This window comes from Hetaerina americana, unplaced genomic scaffold (genome assembly GCF_022747635.1).
Source record: "Hetaerina americana unplaced genomic scaffold, ioHetAmer1.1.p SCAF_4, whole genome shotgun sequence".
Classification (NCBI taxonomy): domain Eukaryota; kingdom Metazoa; phylum Arthropoda; class Insecta; order Odonata; family Calopterygidae; genus Hetaerina; species Hetaerina americana.
In genome coordinates, this window is record NW_027286985.1 from 29,829,299 (window position 1) to 29,856,585 (window position 27,287).

General features: G+C 34.3%; 1 protein-coding gene across 3 annotated transcripts; it reads right to left on the reverse strand.

Annotated features, from left to right (window-relative positions):
• Nucleotides 1-691: 691 nt before the first annotated feature.
• On the reverse strand, nt 692-27,287 carry Syx17 (syntaxin 17). 3 transcript variants are annotated; one of them, XM_071589751.1, is made up of 5 exons: nt 26,973-27,287; nt 26,701-26,896; nt 26,370-26,608; nt 26,002-26,218; nt 692-7,700 (listed from the first exon to the last, which is right to left on the reverse strand). In XM_071589751.1, the coding sequence occupies exons 1-5, from the start codon at nt 27,114-27,116 to the stop codon at nt 7,558-7,560; spliced, it is 939 nt and encodes a 312-aa protein (XP_071445852.1). In that variant the 5' UTR covers nt 27,117-27,287; the 3' UTR covers nt 692-7,557. The 3 variants fall into 3 exon arrangements, with proteins under 3 accessions (XP_071445852.1, XP_071445853.1, XP_071445854.1); XM_071589752.1 differs by lacking the exon at nt 692-7,700 and adding an exon at nt 24,262-24,358; XM_071589753.1 differs by lacking the exon at nt 692-7,700 and adding an exon at nt 24,737-24,916.

The following is a 27,287-nucleotide window of genomic DNA, read 5'->3' on the forward strand; positions in this document are numbered from 1 at the left end:
TCCAGTATTCCCCACTATACTTCCATCTTGCCTCCCACAGTCCTAAAATATCGTTTATTTCTTCAAAGATAGACACCAACATATTAAACCTCCACAGTTTTACTTTAGCAGATTCAGATACCAGCTCTACAAGGCATCTTTTGCCACTTCGGTACCATGTTCATCATGAGAATGCAATGATCACCACTGTCTGTGAGGACATTGAATATATTTCTCCTTAATTTCCACCCACGGTGGAAGGAATACTTTCATATAAAAATCTAATAATTCAATACTCTAATGTTAGAGGACATTATTATTTCAATTGATCTTCTAGACCCCAACTACTGCATTAAAGTAATTTAATGTTTTTCTGCTAGAAAAATGTACATGTACATATTTCATAGGATAAGTATAAGGGTACTCTTTAAAAATAATATAATTTATTTTCCAGTAATACTCATACAGTACAGCCAGAGAAGCTTTGCACGGTTTCATAGACATGTATCTACAGACCAGCACCAACATCTAGGAAAGCCAATGAGTAAATAAACTACATCTGAGTTGCAGACAAAAGAACAGAAAACACAATTAATTATGAATAAAGTTAGAAATCAATTTGCATGTCATATGAAATTTAGTAGAAAACTTATAAGTCCAGAAATGTTGTGTATAAAAACTTCAGAATATAAAAATGACTTCAAAAATATAATTATTGAAAATAAGTATCAAGGGCATTGGTTTATTGATCCATATGGATTCATACACATGCTTTAGTGACAAAAAAAGTTCACCATATTAGAGGTTATGGCAGAGGCCAATGACCACCATATGTCATAATACACTAAACCTCACAACATGCAATGCTATACCTGTGAAATGCCAATGGATCATTTATGTTACAACCCTTGCATTTTAAATTGTAAGCTTTAAAACCTTCTCTAAGTCAGGTAAGGCATTATCAGTACAAATATTCCGAACACATTGTTACACAAAGAGCCTATACATTTACTACATTTTCACATAGGGAACTATTACCTTCATAGCTTGTATTACTTTTTCTTTCATATAACCTAATTCACAAAGGCTTCCTATATCTGTTATGGACCAACAGACATTATCACTATGGAACATGGACTCATCAATTAGTTTAAATATATTTCTGAACCTTTCATATCTTGGCTGGCAAAATATCTCACATTACAAAAGAATGAAAAATCACTTCCAAACATTTTCTCACATCTAAGTGGACATACTTTTCTCTGGTGCAACAAAAATGGGCCAAACAAACTGAAAATACATCAAATTTTGAAATGCAGACATAGTGTGAACATTAACTATAATGAATCACTATACTTAAATTATGCTAACCCACAACCTATTCAGGGTGTAACTTGTCAACCAAGCAGAAGGCACAAAACCTAAGTATACTAATGGATACTAAAATCCTAGTCATGGATTTTCCCTGACTTTTACTTATTGCTCTACTGAAGTTTGTAAATACATCCTGTAAATTACCTGAATGAGGAATTTTTATACACATCGTATTCCTTCAACTTTTCTTTCGCTTGAATAGATTCCTTGCATAACATGATAGGCGCCGAACTTTCAATGATGAAATCTATCTTCAGCCACCCAACTAAAACATTTACCAGCCATTAAAAAAAATTGCTAAATAATTTATAATCACACTATTTGAGTGCAGATAGCAATAGTGCATATTTTAACAAAATTTATGATTTAGTATTCTTCTCCTATTGATTATATAAGAAGAATCTAGCTAAATTAAAATCAGATATGACAGTTCATGTTTTCAAGTAGGTTAAGCACAAAAAAAATGCAAAAGCAGAAACTTGTGTGAGAAAATAAAAATAACACTGCCTTAGCATCTCTAAATTTTTAAATATACTCTGAAGCAATGGGTTTCTCCCACATTGAGCATCTCATGTTCTTTCAGAGACCATCTATCATTGTCAAAAACTAAGTAAAAATAAACAAGTGAACTTCTTTCAACAATACATAAACTTTCAGCATTTAAATTGTGCATGCATTGCTCAAAATATCATTCCAGTTATTTTATTATAATGATGAATTAGCAAACTCCTATAGCAACAGAAAATATTTCATATTTTTTGTAATCTGAGCAAATTGATCACATCACTAACTATAGAGTATTATTTTCATTAGAATGGAAGCTATATATGTATACATAGAACCTGATGAGCATTGGGATATGGACAGTAGAGAGTCTAAGCAAATAAATTTATTATCTTGAAACATGAGGAAATATTGAGAAGTGCCTTCGGCCAATTCTCATGGACAGCATACTCTGAAGCCACTAAACCAGTAAATAAGAACAGTTATGCAGGTCAGCAAACGTCACAATAAAACACTGAAAACCTACAAGGAATTGGAGGTAGAGGTGGTAGCCTACAACTGGAAGACGGCCATGAGCAAGACCATATCACTCCACTTATAATATCACCTATATAATTTTACTTCAGCTTCTAGGATTAACTAAGCTCCCATGCCAAAGCCTTTTCATTAGAAATAATGCAAAACTGAGCAAGTATGAACCAAAATTAGGTTTTAGGAAAACCACTGCAGTCATCACAAAATGATTACTTTCATAATATCAAAATTCAAAAGGAGCCACTACGTATTAACCTCGTCAACTAGTTTAAGCATATTTCCTCATCCCAATAAATGGAAAAATGCAGGAAGATATGAGTGCACATGGCAATCACCTTCCCCATTGCTTTAGCACTAAATTACCAAATATGGTGAACCTAGTGGGTAATGCCATAGTCTGTCTCCCTGTGCAAAATTTTTGTTGCTGATTTTCCTTGTTTAGAGTTGAAATTATGACACCGTCATATCATAGTGATTAACATCACTTTATAACCTGCACACTTATTAAATTTAACAGTTTCATGATATTAATAATAATAGCCATAAGGCCATATATGGCACTGAATGCAATGTTGATTTTAGTGTGATCTAGACCTTAACTACAATTATTTAATCAGATGCAACTATTTTGTGATATTTGTCTTTAGACTAGTAACAAAATCGCACAACTATTGACTGATTCTATTATAAATAATTAACAACCATCCTGACACCATACTCACAGATTGTGGTCAATGGCATTAGGTTTCATCCATCACCACTCAATTCTTCTCAGCTTTCAAATGGCAGTTGAAGCAAGTCCATTACTTTTCACAATGTCGAGAATCAAAACAGGTCTAGCTCAAACTTCACAGTCAATCAAGTTAGTAAGTCCATTTTAGGATTACCAATAGATAAAAGTGGGAACTGTGCAAACATTATCTATAACGAACTACATACATACCTCGATTGTGGATTAGTGCAACAGTTATATGCATGTGCATTCAACAATAACAGCTCAGTTATATATGCAAACGTAAGCATTATCTTCTTAGAAGACAGTGCAATGACTATATTGGCAAGTGATTTCAACATTCATTTTGTGTAACTATACAAATAATAACATTACAAATTAACCTATATAACGGTAGATGAATTTCTAAGCAGTCACAGAAACAAAAGTGCTTACTATAAAAACCAATTGCTGAATCTAATGAGTGAAAAGTCTAAAGCCAATGAGTAGCTTCCCCTCTGTTACCCTGTCTCATAGTAACTTCTTCAGTTAGTCAAGATATAATGCAGTATAGGAAAATACAAATTAAACAAAATAAATGTGTCCACCAGTACATCATCAGTTGAATAGCACACAATGTCAACAAATAACAACCACTTTGCATGGCAGTAATTCTTACAAATAATATTTCCAATCTATGATGACTTCCAAATCATACTCATATGAAAAGTTTCTCCATTTCAACAGCTTACATCCAAAATTCAAGACAAAATAATCAAATAATATTAATCCACAGAAAAAGAACATGATCACTTTTCTTCAATGTCATCATCATTCATGGAATTTAACTTAAAAGACAACTCTCAATCAACAAATAAATAATTGAAGTTCAAGGAGCCAATGGGACTATTGGCTCCTAGCACTTCAACTCCTTATGTTTCAATCTTAGTGTAAACTATTAATAGTTTCAAGGCTATGTTATTATAATTTTGATATTTAAAGTAGCTCAACCTCATTAAAGATAAGATAGGATTATGTAGGCATTGTCCACAGATCAGGAAAAATATATAACCATATATACATAATATCAGTAGTACACTGGGTGTCAAGAAATGGTGTTAAATGTTAATAAAACTTTTCATTGGAAAATTTATCACATAGTATTTAAATCGTCGAACTGCAATATGTTGCATAAATACTCATATTTACTGAGTAAGGACAAATTTAATGTGGATTTTATAATGAGACCATCATAGAAAAACTATTTCAAATCCAAACCTGTCCATAGCATCATAAATTCAAATACATATTTCAAATAGAACAGTGGAACTATGCATAAAAGTCTTTTACAGATCCAGATAGTGGCATAACCTCATAAAGCTTCCACACGGAGTAATTATATTCCATGTATGAATATTTGAAGACTCATCAAATTCAAACATGGAAGGAAGGAATTTAATACATTTGTTTGGAGAACTTTCTGGCATGGTTCCACTGCAATAATAGAATAATACAGGATACAAAAGGCATGGCAGGTTTATTTTTTAATAACCGAGTGAAAGTCACAACCTTCACTTCAAGGTAAAAATATAAATAAATATTTCCTTCACATATTTTACCAAAATACTGAGCATCTATTTCCTTCATTTATGAACACATACAATAAAGATTAAGCACTGAATTATCCTCACATGAAAACAACCATAGAGGCACCAACTGTCGATTTTTGCATTGAACATTTACAGCAAACACCATGTACGGACAGTTACATTGAGAATGAAGTACTCAAAATATGTTAGTGATATAAAACATTTACGTATTGTTTGAATAACCACAAAAAAGCCACTGTAACTTGGAGTTACAACATTTTGAAGATAATGAATGCAAGAAGAAGATTGCTTTTATAACAAACTCCATTAACAAACAGTCATTCATGCACTGTTTAGCACAATATTAACAATGTACAAGACTTTTATCAAAGTCTGCATCATAACCACAACCATAAACAGAGAATTGTTACTAAAATTGCTGTTATTTAATGGTTTTAAAGTAACATTTCATTAGATATCTATCACCACAATATGTGGAATATGTTTTACTCCAAACTGATTATTTACTGACCCTGTAAATCGCATACAAATCAAGGAGAGAGTTTAAAGTGGTGACTGTAAGAAAATTCTGACGATAGCATGAGATCTCATTATAAAAACAATGTCTTCTGTAGCAGGCATTTCCATCAAGACAGAGACCAATGACTCGATCATTAAATTATCAAGAGAAAATTCCAAAAAATTGGCAAAAATCCATTTGTACTCGGTGAATAAAAAACAGCATTCGTTGGCAATATATTGTTTAAAATGAAGAAACGTCAAAGAAAAAATTGGATTTGCAATTCTTTGACGCAATGTTGAATGAATGCAACAATGAATACAATATTTATCACTTAGGAATAACACACAATCAACTGCAATTCAAAAGGAGATAATCATGCAAAATGATGTACATATATAGTAAATAAGTATCCATACAATTTGATATGAAATTATTAGATCAAATTCAATTTAATTGGCATTAAAAGCACCATTTTGAATAACACAGTTAGTCCTCAATTCAATGCGCCCTACTTGATTCAATATCAATAACTGCTGAATGGTCTCATTAATCCCAGAAAGCATTGCTATTTTGTGAGAAATCTTAATATAGAATGAAAATGAATGCACACACTATTTCCAGCATAAACGTAAAAATTGCAAAGAGAACTTCAAAATTGGTACCAGTATAAGTACTAGGCAACAATTACATAGTACCAAGGTAAATTAAATATGTATTAGTTTCTGCCAGGTTTCTTTTTTCATTTAAGTACATAGTTCCCAGCAGATAAGCATTTAACTTCACAATTTAATATTTTTATACCTTTGGTAGTTTTAGTCTACATAAATGAAATTATATGTTAGTCGCAATATTTACCACTTCTTTAACTTAATATTTTATTGTCACTTAAATAGGTTGTAATTATATGATGAGACAACTAAAGGATTCATTTACTACTGTGACATAATAATCAAATTAGAAGCAAACTGCAAAGAGGTGAAGAGGAGGCATTTATCAAATACTTCTTAAGAGTCTAGAAGATTTTTTATGAACACAAACCTCAATAATCAAACAAGTAATACATCTGAGCATACGGTTACATGGAATTATTGGGAGAATAGTTGGTTTTAGTCTTTCATAGCCAAAATACCAAACACAGACTATTATGGTGGATTTTTACAATATAGAAACCTTTTGAGGATACAAGATAACTTTTATACTAGAAAATGAAATCCCATCACCAAAGTAGTCACTGGATTACGAAAGAATTCATTTGCCACCTTCAAACCTATGCGCTATAGCTCAAATGGTTACATAGTTACTCATATATCTGTTTATATAATTTCAACAGACATTGATTGGCATCCTGATGCTTTACCTCAATTTTAACATATTTAATGGCATGAACATAGTAAGTTCTGCATAAGAGGCCTCAATTGGACCCAACTTTGGTTCTGACATAATTTGCTCCCTTTTATTTATAAGACCTACAAATTAAGAGATAACCTTTGGAAAGAATCAATTAATGCAACATTGATTGCTTCTACCAATAAACAATTCTGTGTTCTACATAAAGATTTTTAGAAATACAAATATCTTCAGATGGTTATGTAAATGTCATGGACAACTAGCTCGCAAACATTAAATGACTAAATATCAAAGGGCTTCCTAAAATGTTAGACATTTCTACAGCTTTTCATGTAACTTCCTACCAAATATATTTCACGAGAATGGTCTGAGAGAGATTTAGTGATATTTCCTTGAGTCTAAACTAAAAAGCTTAAGAGAAAATGTAGCAAATTTTTATGGATGTAATTAATTGGAAAAAAACTTCAGTTTCAGGGCACATTTTTCCAAAATATGCAATATACTTTGAGAGTTCATCACATTTGAATTGAGGACTTGCTTCATAAAAAATATGAGATTCTAACTTGAATACCAGTAATACTCATTTACTGAAATAAATTAATTTTAAACAAAGGGCATCTTGTACAAAATATTATTAACAAAAGGAGCAGGTAAAATGTCCGCTCAGCCATTGAATGCAGCAAATAATGCCTTTCTTTATGTTCATAAAAACCCCATGTAAACCATTGTTATAAACACCAAAAACCTCTTCAAAATTCACCAAAGACAAAATACAGAGCTCTGTAAAAATATCATTATGCAAGAGGGGTAATAGGTTTTACCAGGGTAGCATCACACTTAATTCTAAGCACACTTGTGAATATTCTAAACATTGGGCAGTCTGTCCTGAACAACAGCATCAACAAAATATATTAAAAACTTAGATACTAAATGTTTAGTACCTAATTTACTCACAGCCATTACTTCTCAATACTCCCTGCTTAACCTACTAATGATCACACATTTTTTCTAGGCTCAGGATCTGGACTTCTCCGAGTTGATAAGGTCCTGTGTCTTACAGGGGAATATAGAGATTCTAATTTGGCCAAATGTAATGAGTTCTCCTCTTTCTTCTTTAGAATTGTTCCACCTGTAAAACCTGTAAGTTAACAGAGAAATTCAGATAAAATTAGCCTGATATTATGGATTTTGGCTCATTCAAGAAGCAACTCAGTTAGCCCATCGTCTGGATCAACAATACAGATGGCAAGCATTAATTGCTGCTGTACTGAGCATACAAATGTAATTTTGAAGTAGCATGACCTCCAACGCTCCAAGGTCCTCCAAGGAAGTGATCCTCCAAGGTTTAAAAAGTATATATGAGAAAAAAATTGGCTTCAGTAATCAGTAAACTTTAAAGCCAATGAATTGTGTGGAAAGAGATATCAAATGAATTACAATGCTTCAGGCCCAGATTAGGCAAGATTTGGATTTGAGCTCATGAATTATATTAGGGGTTATTTTACATGATCAGAAAATATTTAGTGAAAGCGTTAAATGCTTAGATTAATATTCTAATATATCCCTTCAAACCTGACTCCTCTTTATTTCAATTTTCATGTTTAGCAATGAGGAAAATATGGAAAGAAGAATAATTAAAATTGAATCTCCGCCAACGAAAAGTTTCCAGGTGATATTGTCTTCTATATGTATCACTTCAACCTCAGTTATATAGGTCAACGTATCCAAAGATGGCAAAGTTATGTGAACATTGCATGGGGTTACCTGGAAGTGTTTGTCAAACTTATATGACACTGACAAGCCCTCATTGCTCATAATCATACATTTTGTAAAAATAAGGAATAGACAATTACACCATGAATCCTGCTAAGAGAAATATCATGAATCTTAATGAAAAAGTTCTAGATAGTATACAGGGTTTTAAAAAAATGATGGCATACCGATTTGTAGATTTAAGCACTCTTTCTCTCTTGGTAAAATGCCCACAACTCCTTAGTCACAGAGTATTGGCAACACAAAACCTTAATAAAAAACATTCTAGCAACACTAAAAATGCTTCAATGTTTACATGAACATGTTTACTACTGTGTGCTATTCTTAACTAGATATGGTGGAAATCTATATTAGTCAGAAATGTCTTTTTCTCACACACTATTTATGTAATAGCAACAAAATTGTTATAAATTGAGAGGAAATTTAATTTTATGCCAATTTCAAAGAAGTTCTTTTAAATTCACATTAAGTTCATTTACACCCTATAAATTTATAAAGACATGATGGAAAGATGGATGAAAAGTACTTTCAATCAAAGAAATTTTTAAGAATTTCTTGTTCCATCTTAAAACATCTAGGTAATAACCAGCAACATTTTATAGAAAGATATGAATTTAATTTAAGGGCATAAAAAGATTTAAACCTTTAGTTGTTACGTCTATGAAAAACCTTTCTTGGTTACTAGAAAATGTTTTTAATTCAAATTTTGCACTGCCATAACAAAGGAGTTTTGGACACATAACCATGACACAAAAAAGTGATTGACATTACAAATTCTACCACTCCACACATTAACCATCATTTCTTTAACACTCTGTACACATACATATATGTAGATTTACTAGTAATGAATATCTATTAAAATCCAAAAGCCGTTCTTTTCTATTGGCTGCTAGCCTCATGGCCTGGATCTACATTTTTAACTGGAAAGCCAACCATTGGTGTAGCACAGAGGATGAAAATTTCTATGAAAAAGGGGTGGAGAATGGGAAAGGTATTTTGGGTATTGGATTGTTGGTGGGATTTTAGTTGTTGCTATCATTTGCACATTTTTCATGGAAAAGAGACTTGGGTTACATTGAGACATGCATTGGTTCTGGCAGCTCTCAAATTTTATACTCATGGTCAAATTATTAAACATATATTTGGTTAACCCTTAGGCTTTCGCGGTGTCTATTTGATGAATTCATGCTGCTTCCGGGAATTATCGTCGCATAGATGAGTTGATGGACAACTGTTTCGCCCCCAATCCTGGAGGCATCTTCAGGTCAAAGTGATTTGCATTGCAATTTGGCCGCTATCCATAGGAGATGCTGGCTGGCCACGAGCTCTCTGATTGGCTCTTTCTTGGCGGCCAATGGGAATCAACCTTTTCCATGCCGGAGCCAGGGTATAGCCGTCCTCACGGTTGAAATTGTTTGGATTCTTCATTATTTCAACTGCTTCTCTTATCAGTCTTGGGAAATAATGCCCTTCTCTTGCCAGCAGTCTTGCTTGATTGAACTTGATCATGTGCCCGGGTTCCAACCTTGCATGTTCGGCAATTGTCGAGAGTCGGAACTGTTTTAGAAACAGAGCAAGAAGAGGCCCAAAAAAGACAAACCAACGACATATGCTACCATCCCGTAAGTCGCTGGAACGGCCGAAAAGATAAGTTATCTACTACGAAAGCATAATATAACAACTAGGTTCTCCACGGCAAGAAAAATCAGTGACATAACACCTAAGACCAAGGAATGCATCCCCAATCTCATGCATAAAGGTGTATATGAGATTAAGTGCACCCGTGGGAAGTCGACCAAACCAGACGGTCCATCAGATGCAGGACCAAAGAGCACCGAAGGGCCACAGACAAAAAAAGTTCCGACTCTCGGCAATTGCCGAACATGCATGGTCAGAACCCAGGCACACGATCAAGTAAGAGTGCTGGCAAGAGAAGGGCATTATTTCCCGAGACTGATAAGAGAAGCAGTTGAAATATTGGAGAATCCAAACAATTTCAACCCTGAGGACCGCGACATCTTTCCGCAACTGCTACACTCATTCATAGCCTTTCCTACATTGTTTTTTATCCACCCCAAAGAGGAGTTAAACCTAAAATGGGGTTTCCGTATTGTTTTATTATGTTTCTAATATATTTTATACACATCTCTTGTATCGCTATTACTTTACGGAAATAAAAACCTTTAAAACTGAAACAACGTTAATCACTTTGACCTGAAGATGCCTCCAGGACTGGGGGTGAAGCAGTTGTCCATTAACTCACCTGTGCAACAATAATTCCCGGAAGCAGCATGAATTCATATATTTGGTTACAAAAGATTAATGAACTTAAGGAGTGAAGTCAACAGCGCTATTTTTTTCATATTTTCAATTGGTCTATCAAGTAGATATACAGTTCATTATACTGTAAACACATTTATTTTGGTTCCTGATTTACATTTTTTTACTTTGAAGCAACACTTCTGCAATTGGGCACCAGGCTTTTACACAACAATGATCTTTTAAAATTTATACTAAACAGATAACCTTTGGTCTAGATCTTTTTTCTATATGTTTTGTAGTATGGTGTACCATCTCCAATCCTATCAAAACAGCCAGAAATCGTAAGCCTTATCTTTCTCAATCTCTACCATGAATTGAATCAAAGGATGTTGATTATTTAGTCAACGTCTTTTAGTTTGAAAAGGCAACAAGTACATCATTTTCTTGTGGTTAAACTATTAAATCATCATCAAAATATTTAAGCTTAACTGATGGATGCTGATTAAAGTCATCTAATACTTTTTTTCAAATTCTCCCAATTATTGAATCACACCACTGTCCACATCAGAAGCCTCAGTTATCCTATTTGATTGGGTACATAAAGGTTCCATACTATCTTCAATTTCCTAGAAATAAAACAACCCTGGAAGACATGAAGGGAAAATGGATTATTACTAGCAATGGGAATCTACCATTACGTATATTTTGGATGGACACAGACAAAGCACCACTAAAATTTCGAAGCCTCACCTAGCACAACATAATGTGACATCTTACACTACAATACACCCTCCTTCCATTCTGCATACACACTGCCTCCCTTCGTCCAGAATTCCTACCTGCTGTCTCCAAAATTCAAGTTCATCTCTCAGAAGCTAATAATTCATTACCTCTCTAATATACTTTATGAAATTTTTTGTTGCTGCGGAAAACATACGTGGGCTATACAAAGAAAGCCAAATCCTGTTAACTAAAGGAGCATGTCATTGAAAATTTGGATCATTCTGAATTAACTGAACACTTGTTAAAACAAGACCTCTCTATTATCATGAAGACGTCAAAGCTATGAAATTGATAGCACCTACTAACCACAAGTTATCAGATAAATCGCTAAAATAGCAAAATTACCTAAAAACTTACATTATGTCTATAAAGTTCCATACATATGGAAAAGAAACATTATGGTTGTGCCATTTTTTACGAATAAACACAAACTGAAAAATATTTTTTAATTTAAAAATATCACTGTTGTACAGACAATTAAAAGCCCAATGTCCAATTGTAGAAGAGCAGAGCAAAATTTAGCTCTTAAGCTAAAAATAGATCACAAAAACCTAAATTAAAAGTACAAGATTTCCATCGGATACAAACATTTTGCTAATGATATCCAACTTAGATCTGAAAGGATAGTATTTAAATATATCATCATCTTATTACAGATTTTGATCAACCGAACTACCATATGGTTGCAGATTCATGGGCTGCATAGAATTTGGCACAGTATAAATTTAGTGGTTCAGCTCAAGTGAAACTCAAGAACAAGCCAAGAGTGACTCATTGAGATTTGAAAAGCACACTGACCTCCTGAAATATTAAAAAAATTTGAGGATCCCTCACCTACACACTTGTAAGTGGGTCATAAAACATAATACTGAGTTCTAGCAGCATGCTATTATAACTGCTCAAAATTAAGACCAATGCCATGCATGACAAAAAATATGTTGTGTCAGCTATTTAAAATTTTGATGAGTGCCATAGAATTCTGAATGGTAAGAACAGATGAATGCTCAATGTGCAAAGCTTGCTTAAGTAATATGCATAACATCACATTTGAAGTTTAGAAAACAATAATTTACTGATACTAGGGCTAAGTGAATAGGGTTTTTTTGTGACTTGGATCAAAAATCAAATGATTCTGGAGTAACAAATTTCAATTAATCGACAGCTCATTTTTTCCATTAAAATTCATCTGAACTTGACTAATTTGACCACATTTAAATGCATGATATTATAGAAAGGGAACACATTTATGGCAAAAGTAGCTGGAGTTGGAAATGGTCTAATCATACAAGTTAAAACAATGCCACTTCATTTATTTTCAAAAACAAAAAATATATATATTCAATTAAATGAAGGTATTTTCTCATGGATGGATATTGTACATTTATTCATTGCAATTTCACAGTTCTCTAAAATTCAACACCTATTTAATTTACTCTTGCAATTTACTGTATGTTAATTATTCTGATAGGCAGATTTGTATATAATCATAAATCAAAATAATAACAACTACTAATTAATAACCACTAAGATGAAATGCTAGCATGACCACAGTCTAAATGTCTAGAGAAATTCAAAAATATTCCAGCATCTGATTAAATAGAGTATCAAGGGTTAAAAAACAATTCTAGTGTTGGTTGTATCTGGAAAAATTGGAACAAAAAATTAGAAAATTACCAATAGAAATTTATTTGATCAAGTAGAGGAATGTATTTTAGCTGATTAGAGAGATAAATTAAGTAGTTCCATAAAGATCAGGCTGGGTTAGTCAGGTGGGTAACATGCTTGTCTGCTAACCCAAATATTGTGGCTTCAAGTCCTGCATTAGGCATGGCTATTGCAGCAACTCAGGTGGTTCTTCCCTGGGAAACCAATTGAAAAGCCAAATGCATAGAGGGACAAGGACCACCAGAGACATCCAAAAAGCAAAAAAAATACATGTCTCAGGCATCGCTTGTGGAACTAATTATTATCAAAACAAAAATATCAACACATAACCTATGCATGAAAAGTGTGACATTTACACTTGTCCAAAGATAGCAGAACTTAATAAGTCCAGAATAATAGCTATCATAGGTGAATGCAAAGTGCAGCAGTATGTAGGGTTAAAAACCTACAAAAAATTACCAGACCATTGAACTTTACTAGACTAATTGGGAAGTGTGAATACACTTTATCCATAAAAATTTCCTTTGAACTCCAACACATACACAACATTTTTTTCAGATAGTAGAGGTCCAACTGAAGATCATTATTTAACTATCTTACCACAGTTATCAACCCAATGATTGATTTGATAAGTGAGGGTAGAGCTCACCTAGTACTTAGCAGAATGGCATGTAAAACTTACACATCAGGGTAGGGGGGCCAGTTACATTCTTGGTGACACCTATTGTTTCCCAGGAAGATTTGGTTCCCCAAAAATCACATAGCTTGGGTGAAACTAAGACAGCCCTGGAAACGAAACCCGGGCCTTTTGGTCAGTAGCCTAAAACTCTACCAATTGGACTACAATTTAACCTTTTAGCAACCATATCACAAATATTATACATTAAAACAAAACAACATATGCATATGGAATTCATGACAATTATTAATATGCACTTTATATTTAATGAATAATTATCTGAAGTTCCATGGAATATACAGAGATCTAACAGGGCCAATGATATAAGAAACTATTGGGTCTTAAGTTTTTGTAGTATCAAGCGTCAGGTACGCGTAATCAATCCAGGATGGCTCACTATGATAACCAACCATTTGGCAGCTGGGGATTTTTAAGAAATAGCCACTTTTAAACTAAGCCAATATTCTCCATAACTGTGGGGTAAAAATACCAATTTTAGCCAACAATTTCTACTTTTCCATGGTATATCAGGAGTAATAGCTTTCTAACACACAATTCCCAGGGACTATTTTTGACATTTTGAGGAAGGCATGAAAGAGAGCCATCAAGGTGTCAATCACTTTGATTCCCATGAATGAAATCCATTTTCACGACCATTCATGCAAAAACTGCTGAGAATGAGTTTCGATCAACTGTATTTGTCATTCCTTGTTTAACCAAAGGTCTTCATTAAGAGTAAGCAACCTTTTTTACATTGCTTACTTGATAAATTGAATATCACGCATAGCATATATTTCTACTTCATATTCATTGCTAAATAGTTTATTCAGTACAAGATTTACAGATGAAAAATCATCAAAATAACAATACAGCCACTGGAAAGCTTCTTCAAGTGCAGCATAAGCATGCAGTGTCAGTATAATGTTCCTATATCTCCTCCTTCATCTCAGTTAGATGTGAGGAAACAACCTTTGAAATAAAATTCATTATTTTTTCTGAACTAACCAGCAAACCATTGGTCTTAAGAGTGTGCTCTGAAGTGCCTGTGCTGTGACTATATTTTATTATTCATAGTTTATCACTTATCACAGTGAATTCTTTTGAACTGATCCCCCAAACAATTATTCTAGTCTTTTATGAAACATTTTTAACCATGGGTTACTCTCTCCTCTGCTCGATATTACATATACACGAACACAATTACTAATTGTCCCTGATGTAAGAATTCAGCATTCCACAAAGTTTGCAAGTAAACAACCAGTTCTGGAAACAAATATTATTCAGCATGATTTAATTCATTATTATTTTCACTAAATCACTTCAAAATTCATTGTAAAGAACATTTTCCCAGCTTGTTTGAAACCAAACAAGCTCATGCCATTCATTATAATGACCTTCAGATAAATTATCTGATATCTTGTTCAACAGGCATATGCTTCAGTGTTATTTCGTGTAGTTCTGTGATAATTGTGTAGCCATCTTTGAACAATCATTGCAAATTATATTTGGGCATAGGATATTTGGCATATAAATCAGAGAGCAAAGAAAAATGCAATTGAGAATAAAAATGTGCACTTGGCTGTTATTAATATAAAAGCTCTTTAGCTCTTCATTGGAAAATGTAACATAATGGAAGGTGTTAGCTGTGAGAGAAGCTGGGGCTTTGAGCTGTGATCATACAATTTGCTAATAGATGTAGCTAATTTCTGGCCAAGGCTACTGGAATGTGGTTCAGGAGGAACCACAATTCCCCTCTAACGTGCATGCTTGAGCCACCCAAGATTGTGCATATTCTTATTTAGTCAGAAGTTTATTTTGGTGTTGGTTAAGAATCAAGATTGACATGCTCTCTTGAAAATGAGTGGAAATGTTAGTAGGCAATGGATTCTGGTAGTTTACTCAGTAAAATTAAGATACCTATCTAGAGCTATGTCTAGTTTCTTTTATAAAGGGTTCCTTATCATACTAAAGATAGTGTAAAATGTCACTTAAGGCTATTATGGATGCTTACATTACTTACATTAAATTTGGCTGCCATTTTACGCTACATATCTTATTTGAATTTTGCCATCAGAAATAGTCAGAGAAGATTGGCAAATGTGAGAGAGGATGTAAAATTTGTACTATATAATTTCTTGTAGCTCAAAGAAAAAAATCAAATGTAGATGAAAATTTCACAAAACCTCATTGGTTGATACATTGGCAGCAATTGCAGAATAAAATTGATGGTGCATGGCATGCATGCTGAATGAGATTGTCAATATTTAGGAGAAATGATGGAAAACCAAAAAGAAGGTGGAAAGCATAATGCAACCTGTTCGAAAACCAATGCTTAATGATGATAAGGTTACAAGCAATTACTCAGCAAATATGAGTAAATATGAAAGAAGAAAAACATCCTGAAGATGCATATACTTATTTGAGTGAACTAAAAGAATAGTGATGTGAGCAGATTGACGGAAATGACAAGAATTATAAGGTCCAAATTAAGTAGGGGATACAATATACAAATGGGCTACTATTAATCACATTCTATCTGGAGAATTCTAGACTAAATTTCAGATTTAAGACAAATATTCCAGATTTTGACATGATAAGCTTAGAATAGGTACTTCCAAAGACATTATTCACAATTTTTAAAATCAAATACAGAGTTATGTAAATGAATCAAAAGCAATGATGGCAAGAATGATGATGCCAAAGTAAGCTTCAAACTCAGGGCTGAATAAGGCACTGACGAGCATTTAATGGCTAAAAAGGCACCAAGAAAATGATTTTATTCATGGGAATTGATAAAACTGTCAGCAAAAAAGACTTTGACGCAGCTCTATAAACTAATTGGTGATATCCATTCATAAGAAGAAATACTGATGGACTTCCAGATGAATACAACAGTCCCCATGCCAAAAAAGAGGCCATTCAAATGAGAAAACTTACAAATAGTTAGCCTGATGAACCATGCATTGAAGAGTACAATAAGAATAATTCACTGAAGAATGGAGAGAAAAGTGAAAGAGCATTTAAGTGAATATTAATTTGGATTTAGAAGAAGCAGAGAAATGAGACAAGCTTTTCTTTCTCTCAAGCTTATCGCAGAGGAGAGATTACAAAGACCAACTGACCTTCATTGCCATTGTGGATCTGGAGAAAGCTTTGACAATGTAGACTGGAACTTCTTCATATCCTGAAGGAAATTGGAATGAACTACTAACACAGAAGATAGATACACACCCTATATAGAGATCAAAGGGTATGGATCAAATGCAGTGAAAGTAGAGAAGAATCTAAAATAAAGGAGTAAGGTAGGGATGCTCATTACTACCTTTGAACTTTAAAATAAATAAAAAAATATTATATATTATAATACTTATAAAAGTATTACGAAGACAATTAATGAGGAGAGAGAAATTATAAAATATGGTGTATGGATTCACAGAGAATAGTCAAACAACATGTGGATTGTTGATGGCATTGCAATACTCACAGAGTTGAAAGAAGACCTGATGAGGACAAAGCCTACATGAAAATGGGGATAAAAAGGAAAACCACAAAATAATCAAATGTAAAATGAAGAAATTAGACAGTGGGCAAGGAAATTTTAAATAAAACTAGAAAACAACCTACTATAACAAGTGGACAAATTTTGACACTTATGCAATAAGATTTTCAACAGTTATGGAAATAGGAGGGAAATAAATGAGCAGAATTGCTTCAGTACAAGATTTCATTCTGACAACTAACTAATAACTTCAAAGCACACTCACTATACAAAAGTATATGCTCATATACAATCCATTGGAAGAACTTCTTCATCATGTGACAAGAAGAAAATGTAGATATTCCTCAAAATATTCTCTTTTTGTCACATACTTTTATACAAAGTATTATACTCTTTTGTGGGTGCTTGGAAAATTCAGCGCTAAACTGAAATCTACTAATTTTTTTGGGAAAAACAATTTTTATGATTCAACATAGCCTTCAACTTTTAGGCTTATTCATTTCATGTAACGTAGCTAGTTTCCTTGAGTTTATTGATCTTTCAGTTTTTTGATTCTTCCAACGCTGCAAAAAAGGCATTTAGTTCCATACAAAATTTCCTTCCCACTAGCAATTTCGTTATTTTAGACAACAGGAAGCTGGCCATGACTGACTGACTGGGCCAAATCTGATGATTAAGGAGAGTTGAGGTACCGGTTGAAATATTAAATCCACAAATTTTGCAGTCACAACTGCCGAGAATGAGCTGATGGGTTGGCATGATGGAAAGGGAATTTTTTGTGGACCCATCATGGAGATATTTCTGGCAGCTCGGTTTTCAAATGGTCTCACCATGATACATAGTGGGTACCTATAATAGTTCGGCCTTTTCCCAATTATTTAATGAAGAGTATTCCTAAGAAAACACGATAAATAGTCATCCTGACCATTACGGCTGGAAGAATGGTCTAGGCCTTCCTTGGCACAGAAGCTACATTAGTAAGTTAATGTAATTTCACTTGTCTATCATACAGCACCAAATCATGATTTATCAATAATTTCTGGACCAGTAACCTCAACAGGGCATCCAAAGCATTCAGCATCACTTGTGCTCATAAAACCACTCAAAAAATTTTGTAACCACTTTGAAATATTGGTAATGAAAGATACAGATTCAATATGTTTATCAGGTTTCTCTTTAGAATCCTAAGGTACATTTCATAAAATTATGTTTGGTGAACACACAAAACTTTCTTCCATCCATTTTGTTGAAAATCACTTGACTTGCTCAATTCAAACAAATGCTAAATACATCAGTAATAGACAGATCTGGCAAAACCTTGATATGCTCCTTCAAGAATAGCTACTAACTAAAAATAATTTAGATATGCAAAAGTGATACCATCACCCTGACTTTACACAGAATTTTCATACTTCCACCAATCATCTGGACATCAAGATATAGTACATGTCCAATGACTTCAAAATCTACCCCAAATCACAGATATCAACCCTAAGGTCAGTTTGAAAGGTGAGGGTCGAGTAGTACTAAGCTCAGCATTGTGAAATTCACGCATCAGGGCAAGTTCCTTTCCCTGTGACACCCATAGTTTCCCCGTAGGGTCTGGTACATCAAAAAGCACAGAGCTTAAGTGAAGTTGAGGGTGCTCAGATGTATCCCCGGAAATTGAACCAAAGCCCTCCAGTCAGTAGTCCAATACACTACTCACTGGACTACCCCATTCCATCAAAAACCTAGACATAGAGTTAAATTTCTATGGCCATAGGATGTGGCCAATAACAACAACATTTTGGAAGCAATGATAATTTGAAATTATTATCATGTAATGGAAGAGGCCTGGACATTTCCTCTTTCTTTTCACAGAACACTTTTGCATTGCTTTATAGGAGATGCCCAGAATAGGCTGGCAAGGAAAACTATGCCTTGAATAGGTAACCTTTCACTTTCCCGTCTCATTGTTTCTTTGAACTTGGGCAGCAGGTCAAAAACATCAGTTTGGAGTTTCCTACATGATGGCAAATTTTGTGAACTTAATGCAGGAGTTGCATTTCAGGAGTCTGAGATCAAATAGCCTGTTTTTGGCCATCATTACTGCAGTTGAAATTTAATAAGTATCCAGGATATGTTCTAGATTCACCTGAAGTCATCATGCTATCAACTTCACCTTCTGTTCTTGCAGAGATGCCCCGAACTTCACTCCAGTAATTCGGGGAATACTGTTAATCAACAAATACATTATTCACTTGTTCAACAAAATGTCTAATATCACTTTGATCCCAACCAATTGCAAGCCCACTGGAGCCAGTCATGAAACTATGGAAAAATTATGAAAATTAAGTGGACACTCATATCATGTACTCTTATACCAGATTTTTTTACAGAGCTTCTGGAAAAATTTGCCATCTTTACTATCAACTTTTCACACAAATGTTATGAAAATGATATAGTATTATTTTATAGGGTATCCCCCCATCACTTTGTTAGCTACAGGTACAACTGAAATTATTTGAACTACAGTTTTAGTTTTGTCAGGAACTGCAAATGCATGGTGCACAGCAAATAAACAAATATTGATCTCTTAACTAAAAGGCAAGTCATTGTCATTGAGATCTCCTGATTTTCATACCACATTCCTGATTTCCGTATCAAATCCCTGGCTTTTGATAAAAATGTCAGGCTCATCCAATTTTTCAAATGTTGAAGATATTCAGTAAAAACCCCATATTTTTCTTTCTTTTTCCTGATATTTCTGATTGGCATGAAGACAAGGTGCACAGACAACTGATTCCCTTAAAATTTGGCAGTAATTTCTCTCTTCTTCTAAATTCCCTGATCACAAAAAATACCCTCTCTTGTGAGTATATCGCCAAGTAGTAGTTCATGAGATAATCACATTAAAATACATCATAAAAGTGTGCAGTTGGCTGAATAGTCATTTTATACTGTTGAAGAGAATTCAGTCTTTGATACTGTTGTAAAGTCCTTGGCATTTCAAAAGTTGTGGGTTCACTGTCACCTTAGCTTATCTTTCTCACTCTATTAACATTTATTTCTGCTAATAATCAAGTCCCGTCTAAGAAATGCTAGGATAAAAATAAAATTCAATAATATGTAGAAACTAAAGAAATGATTTGAAAATGCATCCAACAAAAATCTAAAAATAATGATACGAGGCCAAAAGCTAAATTACAAGTATGCTACAACAAAAAAAATAAAATGTCACCATAAAATCACTGGATATTAACACATAAAAAAGCTAAAAAAATTAGTTTTGATTTGAAACTGAACCAGCAACCTAAGGACTCATTCTGAAGAATGTTAAATTTGAGCTATCTTTTGTTATTACTTGCATTTTTGCACTGTGACAGAGGGTAGACACTTTTGGCAACATTGAAACATTATTATCAAGTAAATTGTTGGTCATTTATCTCCAGAAGAGGATATTTTTGTACTTGAGAGTTATGGAGAACTAACTGCCACATTTCAGAGTGATCAGTAATCTTTGGGCCAGGTTCATCCCTTGGAAGGGGCCACACTGTACCATATTTGAAGCTGATGTCACATGTATTTTCTTGATACTTATGATGCTAGACCCCTCTTACACACTACAACCTTGACAAGGAGAAAGGGCTTGTATATTCAGTTGAACCCTGGAGCAGTACCAGCAGGTGCAATGTGATTGCCCCTGGTAGGGTCACTAATGCCAGTTAGGTCAAAGGGTAAGAGCCAAACAAAAGGTAATCTGTGCAACATCCTTTCCTCAGTGAAGTAGCTGCAAAGGCCCTAACGGGTGGCCATTTAAGTGATGATGTGACAATAAGTACACTATTGAGGAAGGCACTGGTAAACCACCTCAATTATGTCTCCATGATAAATACAGATAGACACAAAGATAAAATGTATTCTAGCAACTATAAGATTGCCCGTTGGTCTGGGTGTTATACCCAACAGCGAGGGAGACATGGCCTATGTGGTGATAATCACACGAAATCCTTGCACAACTGAGCTGAAAGTATTAGAAAAGAAGATAGAAATGGACACAAACTGTCAGGATATATACCTGGAATGTTAGGATGATGATAACTGGAAAGCTGGAAAACATCAAGAGGGAAATGGAGAAAGGAGGGAGGTAGGTTTAGATAGGACTGTGTGAGGTGAGATGATTGGGGATTGCTGCAGGAATAGTTACAGAGTACTTTATGATAACGAGAGGAGATTAAATGTGGAGGGGCCATGGTACTGAAAAAGAAACTGGGGAGGAAGATAATGAACATAGAGCAGGTGAGTGCTAAATTTCTATTGGAAGTGATAACAGTAAACCCAACTATTGCAGCTGTAATCCAGGTTTACATGCTGACGGGTACATGGTCACCAGGAGGAAAAAGTAGAAAAGCTTGTACGGACAATTAGATGAAATTATGGAAATGTGCCAGAAGGAAAACACCTAATCGTTATGGGGAATTAAAATATATTGGAGGGATTGGAGAGAGGAGGGTACAGACTAAAAACCAGAAATAATCATGGAGAGAAAGCATTTAAGTACTGCAGGAGAAAGGGTTTTATAATAACACCTGATTCAAATATCAACACATACACAAAAGGAATTCCAGGAGAAATAGGTGCACTAGCTTAAATTATATAATGTTAGACATAGATTAAGAAACAGCATCATCAATTCACACACCTTCCTGGGTGCCTCCCTCCCACAGAATTACTATGCAGATTTAGATCGTAATTTAGCTACCAAGAAATGCATTTTAAAAATCAATAAGGTTAGGAGGGGCAAGAGAGAGCCAAAGTGGAACCTTGAAGGTTTAACAAGAGTAACAGGGAAGGAGATCTAAGAAAAATGATAAGAACATTAACAAGGACAGAGGAATGTAAATGGCTGAGGAAAGGTGGGTAGATCTTAGGAAAGAGATTAAAAGAGCAGCTAATGAAATGATAGTTAAAGGAAAGAATATGAGAATACCAAGCCAAGCAATAGTTACTCAGATACCCAAGGGATGAAGATAAAACCACAAAAGAATACACTAATGAGAATCTCAAAATGAGAAGAATTACATTAGCAAAATAAAGGTTTACAAGAAGAAGAATAAGAGGACTGATGACAGTCATTACTTGTAATGAGGTGAAGAAAAGATTAGTATACACTTAAGCATGGAGTATAGCATTTTATAGATTCGAAACCTGATATTTGAAGCTAGAGGATGAACGTAGATGGGAGGCTTTTGAGATGTGGGTATGGCAAAGAACGAAGAAAATTAGTTGGACAGAAAGGAAGACAAGTTTTGAAGTTGTAAATAGAATGCAGGAAAAGAGGAATTTGTTGAGAAGTTACAAATAAATTAAGAAAGATATATATACATATATATGGAAAGATATAACATAGGGTAAACAAGTGGAAGTTCTTGGGATACGGTGAAGAAGTAAATGGTTTTTAGGGACTGTCCAAAACCTACCTTTATAAGGAAGAACACCTTGAATAAATTATGCGAGAGAAACTAAAAGGTGGCAATTTTTTAAAATGTGAAAATTGCCTTCCAGTACTATTCTCAGGCTGTTATATAAACTGTTTTCCAGATGGTATTCTGCTGAAGCTGAATATAAGGATTGAAATGAAAATGCTGTATGGCAGCCTAAAAAAATTTTTTTCAGATCAGCATAAAATATTGTGGGGTAAACATTGCCATTCGAAGCGTTAATATAATGTTTTTCTTTTACCACGTACTACCACACAGACTGAAATATTTTTTTATTTTCTCTACATGCTTACTTGTTATTATGGAGAATATTGATGAAGAAATTTTTCTTATGCATCCACTACCCAAGTACTACTGCATTTCTAAACCCCACCTAACAGGACACTGAATAAATACTCTTAAAATTTGGATTGCTATAAATTACTCTTCAATTCCACATCCTACAAGCACCCCTTCATTCCATCTAACATGCTAATTCTCTTCATATTTCCGCCTATTTTACCCAACATTCTCCCTCTACCACAGAGGTCAACATTTAAATACCAATCAATATGAACTACATACTTTTTCCTGCCTTCTTTGAATGTACTTCAATCATCTGTCTTCCCCTAGCATGACTAGGATCTTTGTTTTTCTCTTTGTCCATTCCACTTTTTCTATCCTTCATCACACCCTCATTTCAAAAGACTCAAATTAATGATTCTCCTCTTCCCTCAAACAACTGAGTTTCCAAGCCATCCAATACTATTTTCCATTTTCAAATTCCAGCTTATCTTTTCTTCACATCTTACTCAGCCTTATCTCCCTTATTTGTAAAATCTTCTTTATCTACGGCAATTCTTCTTTTTATGTACTTTCTACTCCCCCTATATTCATCTAAAACACTTTATAAATAGATTTTCACCTATTTTCAAATTCTAGCTTATATTTTCTTCACATCTTACTCAGCCTTATCTCCCTTCTTTGAAAAATCTTCTTTATCTAATGCAATTCTTCTTGTTATGCACTTTCTACTCCACCTATATTCATCTAAAACACTTCATAAATAGACAAGGAGCCCTTCCACCCACTCTAGTTTATGCCCCTCAACTTAATGTTTACATTAGCCATATTTCTTCAGAACCCCATTACCTTTATATTCTTAAGATATCCTCATCCCCTAGACATGACATTGTTTTTCTAATGTGCTCAGCAATGATTGCAACATTTTGGCTGACTGGCTATCAAATGCTTGACCATCCATTAATCTAAAAGCTTTTTATGATTTTTCACCTAATTTCATCCCTAACTCAACCTCTTTCCATGCCCCCTTCAGCATTTCCTCCATGTATACGCTAAAAGACACCATTGATAGTTGACAGCTATGTCTTACTTCCCTCTCTGAAAATATCATCCTGACTTTCAATCTGCCACGTGTGCCTCTGCAGGTGGAGACATTACAGATACACACAGGTATGAGACATTTTGGATAAAATATGTATTTCTCCAATCTACTTCAAGTATTCTTAAATGCATTTATAAATTCTATTCAAATTAATCTCTCAGGTGTCTTATTGAAATTCACCAAAAAAACAAATGCATCCTGATTCCATTTGCTTCTCTATTAGTTTTCTCATTTCTTCTATGGCAATATACATATCCATCCCCTTCTGAAACTCAAAATAATATTTCCCGAAGTAATCTTTTGCCATCTTCTCCCATCCTTTTGTTGATGATCCTACTTGATGTCTCAGTTGCGTGTGAAATAAACACACATACATTAGTCCCATACCTACGTCCCTAACTACCTTAGTCAGACATGCGATTGAAACACCAATTAAGCCAAGTAAGAAGAAAAATGGGGGACTGAAAAAATGTAATCAACAGTCTGTGGTAAATGGCCTAGAATACACACTGACAAACAGAGGAGATTAAATTAAAGATTCAAATGAAGATGGTTAATTTTACTCAGCAGAAGCATATATGATACACCAGAATAAGAATAACCCAGAGCAACAACATCCAAATTAAATTTTGGCTCTGAAAATTTTAACTTAATATGTAGCACCAAGAGATAGGACCTAACTACTATACCAAATAGAAGTTAAAGCCTACACATAGAATAAGGGAAAACTGAATGAAACAATTCTTGTAAAAATGGCCCAGAAAAAGGAGATGCCAAACCTCCGACTGGAAGCTGTTATCAGTTCAACATCAATCAAGGACAACTGAAAGATCAAGCAGAGGATTAAAATGGAATTCACAGTTCCATCACCATCCCCTTGAGTAATAACAGTACATTATGAACATCTATGCTCTTAATGACTTATTTTTTTAATACTGAAAAGAATCCAGAAGTTATGACCCCAATATGATTTTAAATTGATGAGGCTTTTTTTTTTGCTTTTTCCTCGAGAAGGAAAAATTATAATTGTGCAAAGTCGAAGATTTTCTTATTTTAGAAGAAATAGAATGTAAACTGAAAATCTTAAATACTAGATCATTCAATGTAGGATTACACCATGTTAAGTACAATTCGTAGTTAATCATTAATACTACCTTGATGATTTTCAATCAGATTTCATATACAGGAAAAATGAGTACTTATTCAAAAAAACAAAAGAAGTGATGCAACCTCATAAGTCCTAGAGTGTCATCCATTAATAACACCACAGTGTTTTAGGCCTTATTAAGATGACATTCCAATGGCCCACCCATCCTCATAACAATTTTGTAGATACTTGGCATTGCAGTTGAAATACATTTGATTCTTCCAGTAAGAATCATGATTGGCAAAGAATTTAAGTTTTATACCACCAACTCACGAGGAAATGACTAAACTCAATACAAAAAAAGTAATATTTTGAGAGGAAAATGGTAAATCAAATGGTGAAGCATCATTCCAGGATCTGGCTACATGATTTTTTGTTCATTACTTAATGGCACATTCAACATAAATTTAAGTTTATTGCATGATCCTTAACTTAGTCAACCCTACTTAGGCACCACAGAGAGCCAAACTCATCCATTCCTTACAGCACGGTACACTATTGAAGAAGAAAGCCCTTTTCTCAAGAGCATGACATAAATTATGAATCATAACTAACAACGCAGAATTTATTTATTTACTTGGCAACGTAATCTGATACTTTTTAATGCATGACCTCGTTGATTTCTCATTTAAATGCGCAATTACAATTCGGAATACATTATATAAACGTTAAAAGCTTTTCGAACTGAATACAATTTTTTTTGGGTAGCAAATCAATGAGTACTTGAATCTACCCAAATTGGGAAATTTTACATAACTTACCAACAAGAGCACATCCAACAGCCGCTAGACCACCGATTTTCACGCCAGCTAAGAGACCAATGGGACCACCGATACACCCACCAAGCACTGCACCAGCCAATGGATACACGGCAGATTTCATTTTAACAGCATTTGCTACATCAGTCTGCCCAACAGTAACATTCTCTGACGAAGCTTCAATATGATCCTCAATTTTGGTAATACTTTCTTGTTGTTCCTATAAATGAACCAACAATGTTGGTCGTACATTAGTAACTTAATCTCTTCATTTAAGAAGAGATTAAGTTCAACAATTGTTCATTGATCAAAAACTTAAAATATTGCAGAGAACTAAATTTGAAAACCAGATAGTTCATTAAATTATAAACCTTGACAATATTGGTGAAATCCGCAAACAATTGCCGGAGTTCATCAGCATCTGAGCATAACTGCTGCCAGGAATGAAGGCATGCCTCCTTTCTAGCAAGATCATCCTCCTCATTTTTTACTTCAAGTTTTAAATCGGTTAGCTGTACTTGCTCTGACTTAACATCCTCAACAGACTTGGAGCTCTCGCCTTCATCCGGACTGGAACGCAACCATGCATTGGCCTGACCAGGTGTTATGACTGTAAAAAGAGTAGCCTTTTTGTAAGCGAAGGTGTAACACAAAAAATACAAATGCGACTTAAGTCTGTAATAAAATTCTCAAATTGCTTGCCTAGATAAGTCTTAATTGCATTTAACGCGACCTGTCGCGATTTTTCAGTATGTTTATCAAATTGTTCTAAATCGGAATCCACAACTTGAATCCGAAGGGAGTCAATCTCGACAAGTAGATCTTTCAATTGCTTAACAACCCTCGTAGCATTCACTTGCTCACGATGTGCCTTTTCCCATTCTCCTTTGAGTTGAAACTGAAAATGAAGAAAAAATCGACGATATCGCTGCTCTGAATTATCTCACGCTCCCATGAAGTAATTGAAACTTTACCTTTTCGATACTCTCTCGATGACGATGTAACAATTCAACGTGGTGGGGAATAGCGACTTCGTTAAATTTGTAGAGAGGTATTTCTACCCATTTCAAGGGCTTCTTCATTTCCAAAGGCACCCCATAAACATTAGACTTCGCCATTGGCAATTTTTCTCGAAATACAGTCGTGAGGAAAAATCATCAATAAAGCGCAACCAAATATAACATTTCATTAAGCACTATGATATGTCACTTTCTGGAATCCATGCGGTCCTCCTCAGCAGGGATTCTTAGAAAAACAGTAACCAAAGCAACATTACTTAACAACATGCA